The sequence below is a fragment of the Nomascus leucogenys genome, chromosome 11 (genome assembly GCF_006542625.1).
Source record: "Nomascus leucogenys isolate Asia chromosome 11, Asia_NLE_v1, whole genome shotgun sequence".
Taxonomy (NCBI): Eukaryota; Metazoa; Chordata; class Mammalia; order Primates; family Hylobatidae; genus Nomascus; species Nomascus leucogenys.
This window is the reverse complement of record NC_044391.1, coordinates 33,826,170-33,844,853: the sequence shown is the minus strand read 5'-3', so window position 1 is coordinate 33,844,853 and position 18,684 is coordinate 33,826,170. Positions and strand designations below refer to the sequence as shown.

General features: G+C 33.7%; 1 protein-coding gene across 4 annotated transcripts in view; it reads left to right on the top strand.

Moving 5' to 3' along the window:
* VWDE (von Willebrand factor D and EGF domains) overlaps positions 1-18,684 on the top strand; it is a 76,242-nt gene that overhangs the window by 30,113 nt on the left and 27,445 nt on the right. For 2 of the 4 annotated variants that reach the window (XR_001116476.2, XM_003252569.3), the window contains exons 7-15: positions 1,109-1,253; positions 3,791-4,008; positions 4,251-4,324; positions 5,766-6,036; positions 8,194-8,402; positions 8,547-9,511; positions 11,596-11,732; positions 17,569-17,724; positions 17,845-17,949. Coding sequence is in view for 3 of the 4 variants with exons in the window: in XM_003252569.3 (XP_003252617.1) it covers positions 1,109-1,253; positions 3,791-4,008; positions 4,251-4,324; positions 5,766-6,036; positions 8,194-8,402; positions 8,547-9,511; positions 11,596-11,732; positions 17,569-17,724; positions 17,845-17,949 (2,280 nt within the window). In the remaining variant the exon portion in view is untranslated. The remainder of the gene's footprint in view (positions 1-1,108; positions 1,254-3,790; positions 4,009-4,250; positions 4,325-5,765; positions 6,037-8,193; positions 8,403-8,546; positions 9,512-11,595; positions 11,733-17,568; positions 17,725-17,844; positions 17,950-18,684) is intronic. The other 2 variants (XM_030823083.1, XM_030823082.1) reach the window with 1 other exon arrangement.

Genomic DNA, 18,684 nt, shown 5'->3' with positions numbered 1-18,684 from the left:
ACCAGGATCCAAGAACTGAAGAGCTATTCTAGCAGATGAGCAGAGGTGACAGGGAATTAATAAGCAGTGGAAGAAGTGGGGGCAATTTCAAAAGGTCCAGGCAGGCAAGCACGGTGAACCTGGAAGGTCTCACCCACAGGACTCGAGTTGGACCTGGATTCATTTCTAGTTCAAGGACAAGAGGAGATAAATGATAAGATTGTGAGAATAGGACTCAGGACCAGGATAAATCCTGTTTATGAATAAAGTCCATGTACACACAGTAGGAACCAGGAAAAGAAGTGAGAAGAGTGGACCACGTTGTCAGAATTGCATAACTACAGTGTGAGGGGAAGCAGAGGTCAAGCCTTGAGAACACAGGAACATTTTGGTTTACATTGGTTAGCACTCAGCAGACAGTGTCAGGGGTCAATAGTCAGCACCCCCACCCTTGTACCGTTTCTGATTAGGCTAACAGAGAGAATATTCAGTACTAAGAATCATCTGTTTTGAGAGCTAGCCAAGACTCGAGACTGCATGAAAACATTCCTGCCTCAAAAAAGGATTGGCCTGTGAATGAGAATAGGGCCAGTCCTGGGTTGCACCAGTTCTCAGGAAGTTCAACTCTGGAAATCAGATGCTGAGAAATACGCTAAGTGTGGAGATATTTCAGGTGACAACAATAATTTGATTTATGTATTAAAAGTACTTAAATTTCTAATTGAGATGGTGGTATTAATCCCTAAGAAAAACCAGAGTCTTCTGTTGGTGTGTCAGTAAACATTAGCAATAAAATGGAAGAAAATAGAAATGTTTCTTTCTTCTTCACTTTCCAGTGCTCACCACAGAACCAGCATCATTGAGGCAGGCTTGGATATGATTTGTCAAATGTGTTGGGGAACCAAAGTGAGTCAGAGCAGTGCAGCAGCTCCATGTACTCCCGTGTGTGCTGCTTGTATTTTTATAGGTTTGATTTTAATGGTCTTGCTTAGTTAAAACATTCTAGGGCTTAAGTTATTACCAGCTCATTTAGCAAAATATGTGCTGTTGAGAAAATGCCCTTTCAAAATTGTGCCTTAGAAATAAATTATATTTTAACATCATTTTTCTACGTATTTTCTCATACCAGCTACAGCCTGAATTGAGCACTATATCAGAGGATGGGAAAGAATACTACCTGAAGATAGAAAGTACAGTTCCTATTATTTGTTCTGAATTTAGTGAGCTTGGTCAAGAATGCAAAATCTCATTAAAACTGAAAACTATTGATCAAGGTAATATACTAACTTTATTTTATCTTATTATTAGATTGCAAACAATAATGCTTTTTTTCCTGTAGGAAAAGTCACTGGAGTGTACTCATATAACAAATCATGTTGCATGTTGACATCAAATTTTAGCCCAATCATATTACTAATACTGGGCCAAATTGACGATTGCCAAAGCAATTCACATTTCTTCTTCTTGGCTGAAAGCATACATTTAAAAAAAAAAGGAAAAAATAGTGAATAATCTCCTTTTCATCATCATCTTTTTCCTCTCACTCCTCTTTTTTTCTCCTATTTTTTCTCAGTCTCCTGTTTATTCCTCTCTTTGCTTAGTTTACAGAAATCGAGGGAAAAACTGCTCTTTAAGATTTTTCAAATCATCCCCAATGAGAGACATTTGATAAGTTACGTTAAAAGTTCAAGCTTATGAAATATAGATCTCATGATGCATCCTTCAAGTTTCTCTCCCTAACGTACGTTTATGTTTGGGATCTCGTGTCTTAAAATTCTTCCATTTCAATTACTGATTATATGGATGGTGTGATACATGGCCACATATGTGTCGATGGATAGAGTGAGGAAATCCTCCCACATAATAAGATAGAATATGCGAGGACAAACCATGCATAGCAGTGATTGGCTTGATTATGTTCTTTTTCCCACTGAGCCTCTGATGTAGAGATCAAAGCAAGTTACAGACACATAAATTAAAATATAACCTTTAAGAGAGATTACAATTTCATCGGCATACCACATACATTTTCACCATAGAATATTACATTGTCTTTACTAAATATACCAAACACAAGGTATCTATAGACCTTCATGTCCATATTATAAATAATTAAATCAGAGAAATAAGAGGATAAAAAAGCCAGGAGAGAGAGAGAGAGAGAGAATCATTTGGAATGATGCACTCAAGAAAAGAGATGGCTAAAGAGATAGAGGAATTAAGAGAGGTCATCTTAGTATTGTTAACAGTAAACAGGCTCAGATAATACCCACCTCCTCACTCAGATTTCAGGAGCACCACCAGCAACATTATATTTTTAATTACAGCCCAGACATATTAAATTATACCCTCTCTCGGACTATTTGACACAATTCTACTTCAAGTTAGCTCTGAAAAGCATATTATGCAACTATTACTATAGTTTATGGAGAGAACAGAAAGAGGATGATGTTATCGATGTTTTCCAAAATCATGTTAGTCAAAGATTTCCTTCAGTTACAGGTATACTTTAAAATATATTTTCATGCTGTCAATTCTTTCATCAAGGCAAGCATTGCTAAAACAATATAATAATAGCCTAAATATATATCTACATTTTAGAAGTTTGCATGAATGTTCTTATTCTCTGAGAATTAAAAATGGCTTTTGTTTTCTGGAGAAAAAATTCTGGATTTCATTCTGGATACTCCTCATCTTGTCCTCTTTAAGTACAATAGCATTAAATCTTTACTTTCATAGGGAACCAGTTGTTGTCTGAGTGTTTTTCTAAACAGACTATGCTGCTATTCACAGGCTTAAAGAGAACAACCCCTCATATATTGGCTTGAGGAATTGATGTTATGGGCTCTAAGTTAGAAATATTCTGTATTCACCTTAGAGAGTTGGTTAAGAGTTTGAATGTTTCTGTTATTTTTTATGTGCATGGGAAAAGTATGTATTTCTAAAAAAATAGTTCAGTGTGCCTATATCTGATTAATATAATTTCATACCTAAAAAATCTGTATGGAAGAAAAGAAGATAGAACATTTTTTAACAACTTTTTTCCTTTTTGATTCTTAGGAGGACTTTGGAATCATTAATTGGATATGATAGCATACTTCCTCTGTGGCCAATTTTGGGGGCAAATCTGTTCTTTTTGTTTAGTTATACAAATTCCTGGAGTTCTTTTCTCTTTTTTTGTTACCATTTCCTTTCCAAGTTATTTTTTCTTTGTTATCGAAGCGAGGGAGCATCTCAAGGTTGTGAATATATTGGGACATTTGGGAGGTGAAAGAAGATAGCTTGTTACTGTTGTGAGATCATCTTCATTTGTTTTGATTTTTCCATTTTTCGACATGATAAGCCCTTTATCAATAATTAAAAGCCATTGCTACTATTCAACAATGGATGGAATATGAACACATATGCTAAGAAATATTACAAAAGTATCTGGGCCCAAGGTACAATCTTAGAAAAAATCATGTTAGTATGTATAATATGTAAAATTATAATATACGTAATATGTAAAAGAATAAATTTTATCATTCTTTTTGAATTTCCTTCAGTTGCATACAGTTTTATAACCTAATTGAAAATTATAATATGTATTTATGTGTACATACATATATATTATAGTTGATTAATTCTTTGTAAAAATCAGGTAGATTCAATAGCTTTGGCTTAATTTAGACAAAATTTGCAACCATATGTTTTAAGAAAGAGAAAATAATTTGAGAATAATCTTACAATTCAGTGTTTCATGTTAATTTATTACATGCTTTGGTTAGTATATTCTCTTGGAAATTTTTAAACCTATTTTTTCATTAAATAGGTAGAGAGCACCTAGGCTTAAATTTGGCACTGTCTTCCTGTCATGTGGACCTTCTCCAGACATCTTCCTGTGCTAATGGAACCTGTAGCCACACTTTTGTGTACTACACTGCTGTCACAGATTTTTCTCGAGATGGAGATAGAGTTACAAACATTGTAGTGCAACCAATAGTTAATGAGGATTTCCTGTGGAACAACTACATTCCAGACAGCATCCAGGTTGACAAATTACAAAACTATTACTGCAATTGAAGCTTTAAGAAGAAATGTGTATTTTATCATTACGTCTTATAAACTTTTTATGTAAAAAAATTTTGGTAAATTAGTTTTTAAATGATTCAATTTTCAATAACTATGATAAAAACAATAATTGAAGATTTTTTGAGATTGCTAAGCAATTTTTTATATATCACTAAATATAATTAATGGTAATATTTACCAAAAATATCTTTGCTTTTAAGATCAAAGTAAAGGATGTCCCAACTGCTTACTGCTATTCATTTACTGACCCACATATAATTACATTTGATGGCAGGTAATTTCCTGAAAATTTCTTCTTTTAGTAGTTTTGTTTGCTTTGATTTTGTTGTTTTATTTTAAACAGCATATTGTTTTATAATTTCTTAGTCCTAGTCACTGAAATTAGACAGAAAGGAATTACTGGCTTGTTTCAAGATACTAGTTTATGTAGAATTTTTTGCCTTAAAATCTAATTCTTAGTAAAAAACATGGATTATTTAAAAGACTGAACTTGTAAAAATAAATATTATTACAAATGCAGAGAATCTTTTTTGCTAGACTCTTTTTAAATTTTTAATAATGATTAAATTATTTACTCTAAAGATGTTTAGAACATTTCCGTATGACAATAAAACAATCTTTAAGTTTAGGCAAAATGATTAAACATATTAGAATTATTTTTAAAACTAGTTACTCCTAAGTCTTGACAAGAATACTCAGGAAAAGAACTATTGTAACTATTATGGATACCTGGATATTTGCCTCTGGAATTTAAAGTAAAATGGGCAAAAGACCAAAAAGTAATCTAAACTATTTTGTTATTAATATCTGCATAGAAAGATTTAAACTCAGTTATATCATTCTGGGAGATTCATGGTTCTGAGATGTCTGTAAGGAAAATGATAAGAATGTCTTAGTGTTGCATCAACATTTTTTTCATGATGCAAGATGGTTGTGGTTTGCTTAAAAAATTATAATATGATCATTGTCAGTAAAATTATTCAATATATAGAAACTGTTCTATAAGAAAGTTATACTCCAATGGTGTCAACAGGTGTTAAGAACCTGAAGGAACTGATCTCACAGGCAAGAATCCTTTATGGTTATAACTAAAGGCTTAGACATTTTAGTGGAAAAATCTCAAGAAAGCGTAGTAGTGATGAATTTAATCTGACAATTCAACAAGATGAATTATGCAACAACTAGGTGAAAATCCAAGTTCTAAGTACTGGGGGTATGGCAGTGAACAAAACAAACACTCTCTACCCTCATGGAGCTGACTTTTGCAAAGGGGAAGAGAGATATGAACACATTTAATAAGTAAAATATAAAGGGTATCTGAGGAAGATACTTGCTGTGAAGAAAACTAAATTGGGTGGAAAGGGAAGGCTGAAAACAGGGGTTGCAATTTATATTAAAATAGAGTGGTTAACAAAAAGCCATTTGGTGCGGGTGACATTTAACAAGTACTCAAAGATGAGGGAGATAGTCACGTGTGTACACATATGGGGAGAAGACCATCGAGCCAGCCTGCCCTGCTCAAGGAGAGCAGCTTGACTGGAGTGGTGAAAGGGAAGAAAGGAGTAGTGGGAGAGACTGAGGTGTTTATGACTACTTTGTTTCCTTCAGTGCATACAACAAAATGATCGTGATACATAAAGCTGTTGCAAATCAATAACATACTTTTGTGATATTTTACATGATTTTTTAATGCAATTGCCTTTTGTTAATGATAGGGTATATGATAATTTCAAGACTGGAACATTTGTGCTTTATAAGAGTATGTCACGTGATTTTGAAGTCCATGTACGTCAATGGGACTGCGGAAGCCTTCACTATCCAGTGTCATGTAACTGTGGGTTTGTTGCCCAGGAAGGAGGTGATATAGTTACTTTTGATATGTGCAATGGTCAGCTACGTGAATCACAACCATATTTATTTGTAAAAAGCCAAGATGTAACCAGGAATATCAAGATAAGTGAATCTTACTTAGGAAGAAAAGTCACAGTATGTATGATTCTTTAACATTAAAAGTATTTTTCGTTTTTCCCCTTTCAGATAAACATCTCTATTAAATTAGGAGCTATCATTTTTCAACATTAGTTTGTTTAACAAAATAGCATTTATATTAACCATTATCTTAGAGGGAATACATTTTTTTCACTTACCACACACAAATAGACACAACATCATTAAAACCATGTAAAATTTAAACTGCCTTATTTAAAATTTCAGTATGACAACTTGGTGGATTAGTCACTAAAATTTCTTTTGACAATGTGTAATAAATAGTATATTAGACAGAGATGACAGACATAATTAAGAATGAATATTTAGGAATAATCAACGAGTTTTTGAAATGAATACACTGTGGTACTACCTCAGGAATGGGCTGGTAGATAAGTGCAATAGAATATGAAGTCAGGAAACAAACCTAAGATTATATATTCACCAATATTTTTAATTCTTTTTCCTTTACTCCTGGCAGGCTAATATTTTTTTAAAGATTATACTTAATATCTGCGAGTAAACTATTTGTATTTTCAGGTCATAGCCACCTTCCATTCATCTTTCAAACAAGTAATTCCAAGTAAATCAAATTAAAATTTAAATAAAAGTATTAAAAATTTAAGTTTCTGTTTGTATAATATTTACTGAAGTGAAAAATCATTTCTGAAAATAAGTTATATATTTGAATTCCATCACTGAAAACCAAAATGCAAATCAAAAATTAGGAAAATATTTGCTATGTATAAAACATAGGTCAGATAGAAAACATTCCTGCATCACTAATGTATAATCAGCACTCCAATTAAAATGAGCAAATAATATAAAAAACCTTTTCACAAAAGAAATAAAACTGATATGTTCAAAAGTACAAAAACCAACAAAAATATGAAAACTTTAACCTCATTAGCAGTCAAATAGATAAATAAATAAAGATTGAACATCTTTCACACAATATCAGGAAGCATAGGGATAGTACATTTAGTAACAGTCTTTCCAGGGAACATATATGTCATATATAACCTGCACCTACGTGTGCTATTTTGCCAAGAAATTTTACTTCTGGAAATTTATTGTAAAAAAATAGTTAAGGATGTGAATACTCCCGGTGATGTTTATTGTATCTTTCCTTGTAAGATGAAAAAGTCATAGTTAAGTAGTGATCAATAAACAGGTTTAACTAAAACTCTAAATATAATGATGTCATATGGTAGAACACTTTGTAGTCATGAAAATGCTGGAGTAGGTGTGTGTGTTTATTGACAGGCAAAGATATGCCCAAAATATAAAAGAGGCTTTTGAGGAATTTGCACAAAGATCTTAATATTAGCTACCTTAAGTTGGTTTGGAATGTAAAATTTGTTTGTTTTTAAAATAATTTAATGTAACTAACACAGACCATTTTTGTAAAAAGAGAAAAAAAGAGTTATTTTTAAATTTTAAGAAAATTAAAAGGGGAAAAACAACCAGAAGAGCAAAGAGTGGTGTACCTTCAGTGATTTTTAGAAGAGATAGCTTCTCCACATACACAGTACATCAAAGTGGCCGGTCTGGAAGAGGTGATATTCCTGTGATGGGAGAGGTGGTTCACAGTTAGATTGCACAGGCTACTAGGGTCATTCAGCAAACTCTCCTTGCTCAGATCACCAACTCCCCAAGCTACCTTCTAGTTAAAATTTAGCTTCTGATTCTGTTTGTCTACTGGCAGCTAGAGAATGCTAATTAGCTGTAGGAACACGTACTCCTCTGAAATTATATTTATCTGTGTAAATTAATTACTTGGCAATCTAATTCTGTATTAAATAATTATTATCAGAAACATTACTTGGCAAACATCCTCCTCAGTATTTGTAATGTATTAATTGCATAAATTATCTCATTTTAGTTTAAATTATTTAAAGAAAGAAGTTGCAAGCAACATATTTCAATAAAAAGATCAGTATGGTCATCAAATTTCAGGTCAGCAAAATGCAAAAACCCATATTTTGATATAGAATGTTAAGAGGAAAGTTGTAGTCAAGAAAATCAGTATTTTATTCTCTTTTTATATTGAGGGAATAACTATTTCTTATTTTTTAAATAATACATTTTTCTTAATCCAGATTGAACACTGCTTCAACATCTTTTATTTCTGTATTGTTTATTTTTGTTTTTCAGATCTGGTTTTCTTCTGGGGCATTCATCCGTGCTGATCTTGGTGAATGGGGCATGAGTCTAACGATCAGAGCCCCTAGTGTAGATTACAGAAACACTCTGGGACTTTGTGGAACCTTTGACGAAAATCCAGAAAATGATTTCCATGACAAAAATGGGATCCAAATTGATCAAAATTTTAACAATTATGTTGCTTTTATTAATGAATGGAGGTAAAACACTATTTTTCCACTTGCGATTGTATTAATATTAAACTTAAAACAGGTGGTGGCTCAACACTCTGCTTTTTTGCAACACATATTAGGACAAAATGTTTATGTACAAATTACTGTTCTTTCTTGTTTTCCATCTGGAAGGATTTTACCAGGAAAAAGCATGTTTGACACACTGCCAATTTCTATGACGTCACCTGGAAAGCCATCCTACTGTAGCTGTTCATTGGACACTGCAGCGTATCCGTCTTCCGATGATCTGGACAGTGTTTCTCAATCAGAAATTGCCTTGGGTTGCAAAGACATCAGTCATGTCAGCTTATCTTCTTTGATACCAGCACTAGATGTCACCTCTGAATATATTAATTCAGACACTCTTTTCAGAGAGATAAACAAGCATACATCTCCAGAAGAATATAATCTAAATTTCTTTCCACAAGAAAAAAAACACATAAACCTGACTAAACGAGGCTTAAATGTACAAAAACATCCTGGAAATGAGAAACAAGATGCACTAAAATATTTGGACAATAAGAAATATACACAAGGCCGGGGAAGCCACAGCCAAGAAATGAGGTACAATCGACAAAACAGATGGAAACGGCAAAACTTTTATGAGTTTCTTCCTTTGTTTGCTTTCCCGAGTCTCAGCCAAACGGATCTGGAAGAACTTACTTATTTTTTCCCAGAGGACCATGCTGAGGATGTACAGCAAGAGTTTTTCCCCTCTTGGCCCACACCCTCTGGCATCACTGAGTATAGCACCTTGACCCTCTGTCAGCAGACTCTAGCCAACTCCAGCATAGGAAGGCTCTGTCTTGCTTTTCTTGGCAAGAGAGTAGACAGTGTTATAGATATGTGTGTGAAGGATGTTCTGTTAAAAGATGATCTTAGCTGGGCAGAAGCAGGTGTGGCTCTTTTAGAAAATGAATGTGAAAAGAGGATTGTGGAGGAGGGGAAATATAACACAGAAGAGTATGGCACATCAATTGAAGACATTCTCTTAGTATTAAAATGCCCCAATTTATGCAGCGGCAATGGGCAGTGTATGGAATGGGGGTGTGCATGTTCCCCAAGCTTTAGTTCCTATGATTGCAGTGATTCCCATGGTAAGTAAATACCCTCAAAGTTTGATATTGCATATGATATTTCATTATAAAAATGTATTTGATCTTTATTTCACCCTCAGTATCCTAACAGTGTTTATTCAGATTTTATAGAGAAAACCTCCAAATGATATTAATTAATACATTATTAATTTTCCAACAGCATCTCATCTTATTTGGAGTAAAAGCCAAAGTAACTTATAACAGCCTAGAAGGCACAGTGTGATCTGGCATTCAGTGTCTCTCTAAACTCATTCCCTACTGCTGTCACCCTGTTGTTCCACTCCAGCCCCTCTAAGCTGTCACTCGAAAATGCCAAGATCATTTAACCTCAGGGCCTTTACACACAAGTGGGCCCTCTACCTATAGAGAATCACTATTTTCCCAGAACTCAAATTTAGTATTTTTAAAGCACTGTGTTTATATTGTTTTGCTAATTATACTAATTTGCTTAAAACTCTTTTTCTCTAACGCATCTATCTATACAGTACAAACTATTTTGTCTTAATATGTTAGACAAAGAAACTGTAAAAAGTTTTGTTTCCTTTAATAAGTAAACCAGTAACTCCTGATTTCCCTCCCATTATTACCATCTTGCTCTTTTCCACCTACAGCCTTTTCCTTCTTAGTAAATGCAAAGTTCATTCCTATTTGCTCACATTAAAAACTTGTAGTCATTTTTGCCTGTCTTTTTCCTTCATGCCTCAAGTTTAATTCATTAGCAGCAAATCCAGCTCCAGCTTCAAAGCATTTCATTTCTTTCCCTGCTACAACCATAGTCCAAGCCACCATTATTTCCCCATCGGATTATCATCGATTCTCCCAAAACTAATTTTCTGTGCAGCAGCAACTAAAGTGACCCCACTGAAGTGTAAGTGAGATCATATTGCTCCTGCATTTATATAGCTCGAACGGCTCTCCATCTCCTTCAGAGTAAAGTCCACAATCCCTACCACGGCGTAGAAGACCCTAGGTAGTCTGAGGTTCCTCGCTCACTGAATTCATCTAGGATTCCTCCCCCAGCTCACTGCTCTTCAGCCACACTGGCAGCTTTGCTGTTCCTCAAAGGGAGCCAGGCCTGCTCCCACCTCAGAGTCTTTGCACTCACTGCTCCCTCTCACTGGAGGATTCTCCCACCACAGATCTTTATGACTTATTTTCTTTACTTCTCTGTTCAAATGTCGTATTATCAGAAAATCCTCTGTGGTCATTCAAAATAGACTTGTTTTTCTTACACAATTCCATGGTCTTAATCTCCCTTAATATAGTTAATATAATTTTTTCCATATTCCTGAAAACAATTGTGTAATATAATTTATATTTATCTTTCTGTTTATTTTTTTATCCTCTCATCTAGAATGCAAATTACATGAAGGCAGAAACTTTTGTTTTGTTCATTACTACATCCCCAATACCTAGAATAACAATAGATAAATAAAAATTACTAAACATTTGTTGAATTTGTGAAAGTATGGACTGAAGTAACCCAGGCTTTAAAAAAAATTTTCATCAAGATTTTTAAGGTTCTGAATACACATGATTTTCTACCCTACTGCTAGTACAGTTGTGTTCACTTAGGTTTTCCCAGTACTTAGGCAAAGGGTTTAATAACTTTTACACACTGCATGTGTCCATTTTGACAACCAGATGTTACTGATACAGATGACATTTTGAAATTTTAATGCATTGCATTACTAACTACTATATTTTATTACAGAAGTATTTTTTTCTATAACCCAGCTATATGGCACAAGCCAAAATGGCAAAACCAAAATGTACTTTATTGTAGTGGTAATTTCTTAATATTTGTCCTTAATTGATATAAAATATTATTAAACATTAGCAAAACCTGTGTTTTTAGGACTGGTAGTGTCTGTAATATTATTATTGGTTTGATGGTAGATACCTCTTCTAATACCAGATTACTCTTAACATTTAATGGCTTAATTAGTGTTGTAAGTAGCATTTTAGGTATACTTTAAAATATTACTTTCCATATGCTTTTAATTTGGGGCTTGGAAATAATTAGTTTTTTTCCTGAAATTAAATAAAATATATAGCATTTGTTATATATTTTTTTTCCAAAGACAAAGCTCCTGAAATTACAGAGCTTGGGAATGCTGGATTCTGTGATGTTCAAAAATATAATTGTATGATGGTGAGAGTTTTTGGCAGAGGCTTCAAAGAATTACCTTCAATTAAATGTGAAGTTACTAAGCTACAGGTATGTTAATTATAGAGTTGAGAAACAATAGAGTATATGAGATACTCAGATTAATATTATCTTGGATTAATTTGGTCTATCAGTTAGCAACATAAATCCAAATGATATTATATCTGGAGAGCTGAACAGGAAAATGATTAAGTTACATAATGTTGATGCTTCTTTGTTAACTTTATTAAAATACCTTTTAAACTTTTTATTGAAGTATCACCTCACTGTTTTCACTTATATTAAAAAGCTAAAAGAATATCAAGCTTGATTTATGTAAGCCTCTGTATTTCTTGAAATGTAAAAACATAAAGAAGAGACATTGTTTTTAGCCAAGACTTATCTTGCATAAACTGGATATGAACGTTTCCCTTTTACAAATCAAAAAAATGAGGACTAATTGCATTTATTCTTTATATTTTCCTTACTATGGATTTTAGACAGAAAATACCTACCTCTAAAAAATAGTATTTATCTTTCTGAAGGCCACAGAAACAGACATGATCAGTTTGAACATTAGTATATCAAATTATACCTTATTTTTGATGATTATTTAAATGGTCTTCCTTGTCTTTATTCAAATGGAAATTTTATTTTAAGGATAACGGTATGAATTTCAAAAGTGTATGTGGGTAAGCTGAAAACTTAAGACAGCAAACCACATTATAACATTCTTCTTACTTTTTCTCTAAATTGATGAAGCCAAATGTGATTCTGAGATTGAGAATTTACAGGAGGAAATAGGTTTGTATGTGTCTTTATCAAGTAGTTAAACACAAGTATGCTAACTTCAGGATTTTATGGGTGGAGCCTTTCTAAATAAGCCATGAAATATTTTAATCCCAATGAAGTAGTAAGACAAAATAGAAAGGTACATGTAAGTAATTTTAATATCGCTTAAGAGAATAGACATTATATTAGTCTTGGCAGAATAAATCATATGACATCACATGAAAATTAAGTGATTTGCCAGGAGCGAATTTTGTAGATTTATATTCTCTTAGAAAGCACATCTTGTACTTACCTTCAGATGCATTGTCTATTGTGATTTACTCTCATACTACATCCCATTTCCTCCAAACTTCTGATAAATACAGAGTAAAATCTGGAATCCTCTAACACACTATACAGAACTGTATTAGTCCATTTTCACAGTGCTATAAAGGTACTACCTGAGACTAGGTAATTTGTAAAGAAAACAGGTTTAATTGGCTCATAGTTCCACATGGCTGGGAAGACCCCGGGAAACATAAAATCATGGCAGAAGGCAGAGGGAGGCACCTTCTTCACAAGGCGGCAGGTGAGAGGGAGTTAAGAGGGAAGCTGCCACTTTTAAACCAGCAGGATCTCATGAGAATTTCCTTACTCTCATGAGAGCAGCATGGGAGAAACTGCCCTCATGATCCAGTCACCTCCCATTATGTCCCTCCCTCGATCCTTGGGGATTACAATTTGAGAGGAGATTTGGGTGGAGACACAGAGCCAAACCAAATCAAGTACTATAGAAAGAAAGATGTTCACTTGCCCAAACTGAAATTAGAATGCATATCTGTCTTTATTTTACGTTATGCTGAAGTTAAGTTTGTCTCTCCTAGCCCCAGTCTTGCCCAGTGCTGGGTTTTAAAGGATCTTCTAGCCTTTAATTCATACCTCCAGTCAAGCCTGTTTAATGTGCCACTATTTTAGGATCCCCAACCCTACCAACATGGGCCCTGCTCAAAGCCTTGCATTCACTTTGTATGGAATGTGCTTGCCCTGCCACTAAGCTAATGTCTTCTCCTAGCTCCCCTGTTACATGTTCAGTCAACATGAATCAATTCCTGCTCACCTTTTTAGTTCAAATTTCAGTTCCCTTCGAAGATTGAGTTCCTCTTTAAAATCTAGCATTTTGGAAATCACGTCACGCAAAATCCTTAATGACTTCCCATTTTATGAAGTAATTTTTAAAAACTTTTATTTTGGAATAACTTGAGACTTACAGAAAAGTTGTAAAAATAATGGAGTTTCCAATAATTGTTCACCCAGTTTCTCCTAAAGTTAATATCTTATTTATAAACCATATCCATAAAACAATTGTTCAAACTAGAAAATTCACCTCGATACAATACTATTAACGAATTTACAGACCTTGTTCAAATTCTGCCAGTTGTCCAACTAATAATGGTCCTTTTTCTGATTCAGGATCCAATCTAAGATTTTATATTGCATTTTGTCATGTTTCTTCAGTCTCTTTCATATTGTGACAATGCTCCATCTTTCTTTATCTTTTGCACACTTAGCTCTTTTGAATATTGTGACCGTGCTCCATCTTTCTTCATCTTTTGCACACTTGGTTTTTTTGAAGAGCACAGGCTAGTTGTTTTGCGGAATGTTCCTTTTTTTATGGTTAGATTGAGATCATGCCATGTTGTGCAATTCTTAGTGCCTCCTTTCATGATGCAATGTATCTAATCATGGGCAATGTAAATTTTGATCACTTACTTAAGGGGTTTTTGCCATGTGTCTTCACTTTAAGCTTCCTGTTTTTCCCATTGTAACTAATAAATATGTTGTAGGGAGACACTTTCAGATTATGCAAATATATGATAGCTCTTCAAACATTTTCTTCCTAATTTTAGCATCCAACTATAATTTTTGCTTGTAGCAATTATTACTATGGCATTTACCAGTGGTGATTTTCTATTTCCATCATTTCTTCTACACATATTATTTGGAATTCTACTGAAAGGAAGAGCTGTTCTTTGTTTCCAATTTATTTATTCATTTATTTACTCATGCCAGTATAGACTAATGGAAACTTCTTTCATGAATTATAACTCAATGCTATCATTCTTTATTTGGCTGTTTAAATTATTCCAGCTTTGACCACTGGGAGCTACTACAAATTGGTTCTCACATCCTTTTAACTTGCTCCCATAATTTTTTGAACAATTTATCATGTTCTGGCATCTTACGATATTCCAGACTCATATTTTTCCTAGCCCAACTCTAGAATCAACCGTTTCTCTAAAGACTGCAGTTCCATTTCTCAAAGAGGGTCATTTAAAATCCAAGACTTGGGTGCAAGGTGTGCTTCTTGTTACAGGGTAGTTACTGCTTCTTGGCCCTTTTAATGGACACAGTTAGAAAATCTATGTATGTACACTTATACACACACGTAACTACCTATCTGTTTATTTATCTGTCATCTCTGTGAGTTGATACTGATAACTCCTGATGTCAGTGCAGTGCCATAAGGTTCATTCTAGCCTTCTCCTTTCCTCATTTGTAACTCTTTTCTTTATAAGTGAAAACTGGCTCTCATCGTCCACAATATATTTATCTGGTTTCTCAATCTAAGTGTATATGTAAGTCAGTTTCAGAAATTCTAACCCTTTCCTCTGTGAAAAACAAATTCCTGAAACAAGGTCACAATATAAAGGCAGACAACTTTCCAAAGTGAGTTAGATTAAATATTTTCCACTCTGTTTAGAGTGGTTATCTGTTTTATTTATAATATAATTAGGTTTTAAAAATATTTGTCTTCCATTTTGAGTTTCTTCCACACTCTGGTTGATTATGGTTATTTAATCATTTGGAGGGTATATGAAATATTATCATAGTTCTAAGAGTTGAAGCTATACAAAGGTATACACATAGAATTGTTACTTTCTTGTCATCCCTGTCATCTGCTTTCCATCACTCCTTTTCATTAAAGTATGTTTCTACTGTCATTATTTTCTGGTTAATCCTTACTATATTTCTTTGGTACAAAAAATTGATAGAAACTCTTTTTTTAATATAAAGTGTAACATATTTTCATGCTTTTTTCTACTTTTGTATTAGTAGTTTTAAGCACGTTTTTAGCTAGAGATTCAACCACTTAAGCATTTCTTTCACTTCCTCCCCTAAAGCAGTCAAGATTCTACAAAATCCAATTTTAAAGTTGCGGATTTATAGGATTAAATACAAGATGTTATCCAAGAAATGGATGGCACATTATGATTTAGCTCATGGCTATATTTGCAGGCTTGAACTTCCTGTTTATGCTATTCCATGCATCCCTGTCTTTTTCCTACACTATTCCCTCCATTCATGTGAATTGCACTCTCTCCACTTCTGCTCCCAGTGTCCAAATAGCAGTCTCCTTTTTTATTTTCAGGAAGAGAAGTATTTGCTTTTTTGAAGACTTCTTTGACTTTACTAGTTAGTTAGACTTAATAACTCCTTTTGTATTATATCTTATTTGAGTCTCTTTTAATGCAATAATAAAATTATATGTTGTCTGTCATTTTCTTTGTGATCTTTTTTCACTGATGTATTTTCAGCACATAATATATACTCATAAAATATTCATGAATGAAAAGGAAATAGAACACTGTATATTCCTCATTTTGGGTAGGCCCCTTGAAACAGAAAGTTGGAAATAATCTCTATATTGCCAGTCATTGGCTGGAGCCTTCTTTCCACACAAGAAACCGAGACCCTACATTCACCTAAGTGTAGGTATCATGACTACTCTGAGAAATCATTGTCATTCTTCCTCTATAAGAGGGAAACGACTGGTAGATCTGCTAGGCTAGACTGCACACTCCCTTAAATATGGAGATTCGCAGCTCACTCTTTCAATCATCAAATCTTCAAAAACATAATTTCTATTAGCCACAGATTAGAGTGATCATGTTTTCCTTTCCTTTTCCTGCTTACCCACAATGTTGAAGCATCAGCATGCTCTATGACAAATTCTGAGTGGTTGAAAACATTTGACAGTAATAAGTTTCAAAGAAAAATCTAAATCTAAATTTTGACAGTAAAATATAGCTTTTGGTTTCCTATGTAGTTACCCATACTTGGAACATTATTCTGGCTTCTCCTCTTTTGACACCAATGCATTTTCAATACTGAAAAATATACTAAAAGTGTAGCTGAAGCATGATATGTCACTGAGTTATTAAGTAGGGTGAACTAGATAGGGTTTATTTAGTTTCAAATTACTAATAAACTAACTTGAGCAAAAATATTTATTATGACGATAGTATATTTTTTAGAGAATCAAGAACAAGAAAGTAGCTGAATTCTCAAGAAAAATCTTGAACTTGGGACTTGAACACCATGAAGACTCAGTATGTGTGCATTTTTATATGGTGTGTGTGTGTGTGTGTGTGTATGTTTGTCTCAATTTGGCTTTTGTTTGTGGGCTTCATTTTCCTGTTTCACTATATATTGGCTTTCTCTCCATAGTGAAAAAATGGCCACCATCCACTCCATAGTTTTGTGTCTTGCAACTCAAGCCATCAGAGGCCAACTGACATGACATCTCCATTGGTACAAAGTTAAAATATCATGAGTATTGAAATACTGACCTAGCTTAAGTCCGCCCCTGCACCAGTCAAGCATAGTCAGGGAGACTGGTCATATAGGAATATGAGAGACCCTGTGGGAACTGGGTAGGGGGCAGAAAGGACAGTTTCAAGTAGATGAGGTGATGGAAGCTTTTGCAGGAGAAATGAAGGAATTTCTGGGCAGAAAATCAATCCACTGTGTGTCATCTATATAGTCAAGTGTGTTTCCTCTTCTACAAAAGTCATTACATAGTGATCCATTGTATATGACCAATATTGGTAACTTCTTCTATTTGAACCGCAAAGAAATGCATGATTCATTGGGAGCAATTTGCATCATATTAACATATATATGTTTTTCATTATTCTGAATAAAACTCACTCCCAATGTGACTTTTGTTTCCCTGTTATATATTACATTATACTAGGCATATATTTTAAAATTTATGTTTTGATTATATGTAATTTACTAACAAAATATTTCCATAATTTAACAGAGGTTAATTGCTTTCTCACTGTGTCTTCAGTATAATAGCAGTGAATGGATGCCTGGAGAACCCATCTATACACAGACTATTTTCCAAAATAGCAGAGCTGTTGATTGTCAGCTGCCCACTGATGTTCAGCAGTTTGATACCATGGATCTGGTGGGTGGGAAACCAACTGGGAAGTGGCAGTTGAAGGTAAAAAATAAAAAGACATCTTCATATTTATAAACAAAGTAAACACTTATGTATAACATTTCATAATGAATTTAGAACATTTAGAACAAATCATCTCATTATAGAACTATTATGTTACAGGTATCTAATGATGGTTATAAATTCAGTAATCCCAAAATAATGGTCATATATGATGGTGCTTGCCAAGTTTGTGGTCTCTATAAAAATGACTCATGTACTATAAAGGTATGTATTTTTTTATGTGTTTTCACATTTACATCATAGATATTTTCATTTCCTATGCTGTTGGCACATTAATTGTAGTTTTTTCACTTTTATACCAGAAAAACTAATAGAGAAAAGCCTTCCTCAAGTTTATATAAGGTAACTGAAATTGTTACTCTGCCTGCAAGGAAGAGGTTCCTACCTTTAACATTTTGAAATGGCAGATTACTTCCAAAAAATTGTAAGAGGAAGTCCAGACTAAATTATTTACTACTTCACTCCTACCTACATTGTTTTTTCAGTAGTAATAATGACTTTCCCATAAGAGATCTTATGTTACCTACTCTTCTTTGCATCAAATGACATACATTTGGCTAAAATTTGTAAAATGTATAAAGTTAGTATTTTTATGGGGAGTATTTCCTGGCAACTAAGTTTATTAGAGCATGTAAATACCTGCCACTTGATGGATTACAGAACAGCAGTGCAGCCTGAGCCGAGTTGCAGTCACAACTTCTTCTTAATCTATATCCAGCCTTCTGTATTTATCAGAAGGGCTGTCTCACATGTGAACTGCTGACTTAACAGACACTTGGACTCCTCAAAGCTGAGGTGCATACAAATAATATTTATGTACATGAAAATTTTAAAGTATTATTTTTTCTAAGATTAAAATTTATTTTCTTGAGATTAGTCATCAGATCAAATCTCTGGTTTTGAGAAATTGTTTGATTTTTATTTTTCCCAAATATTTCA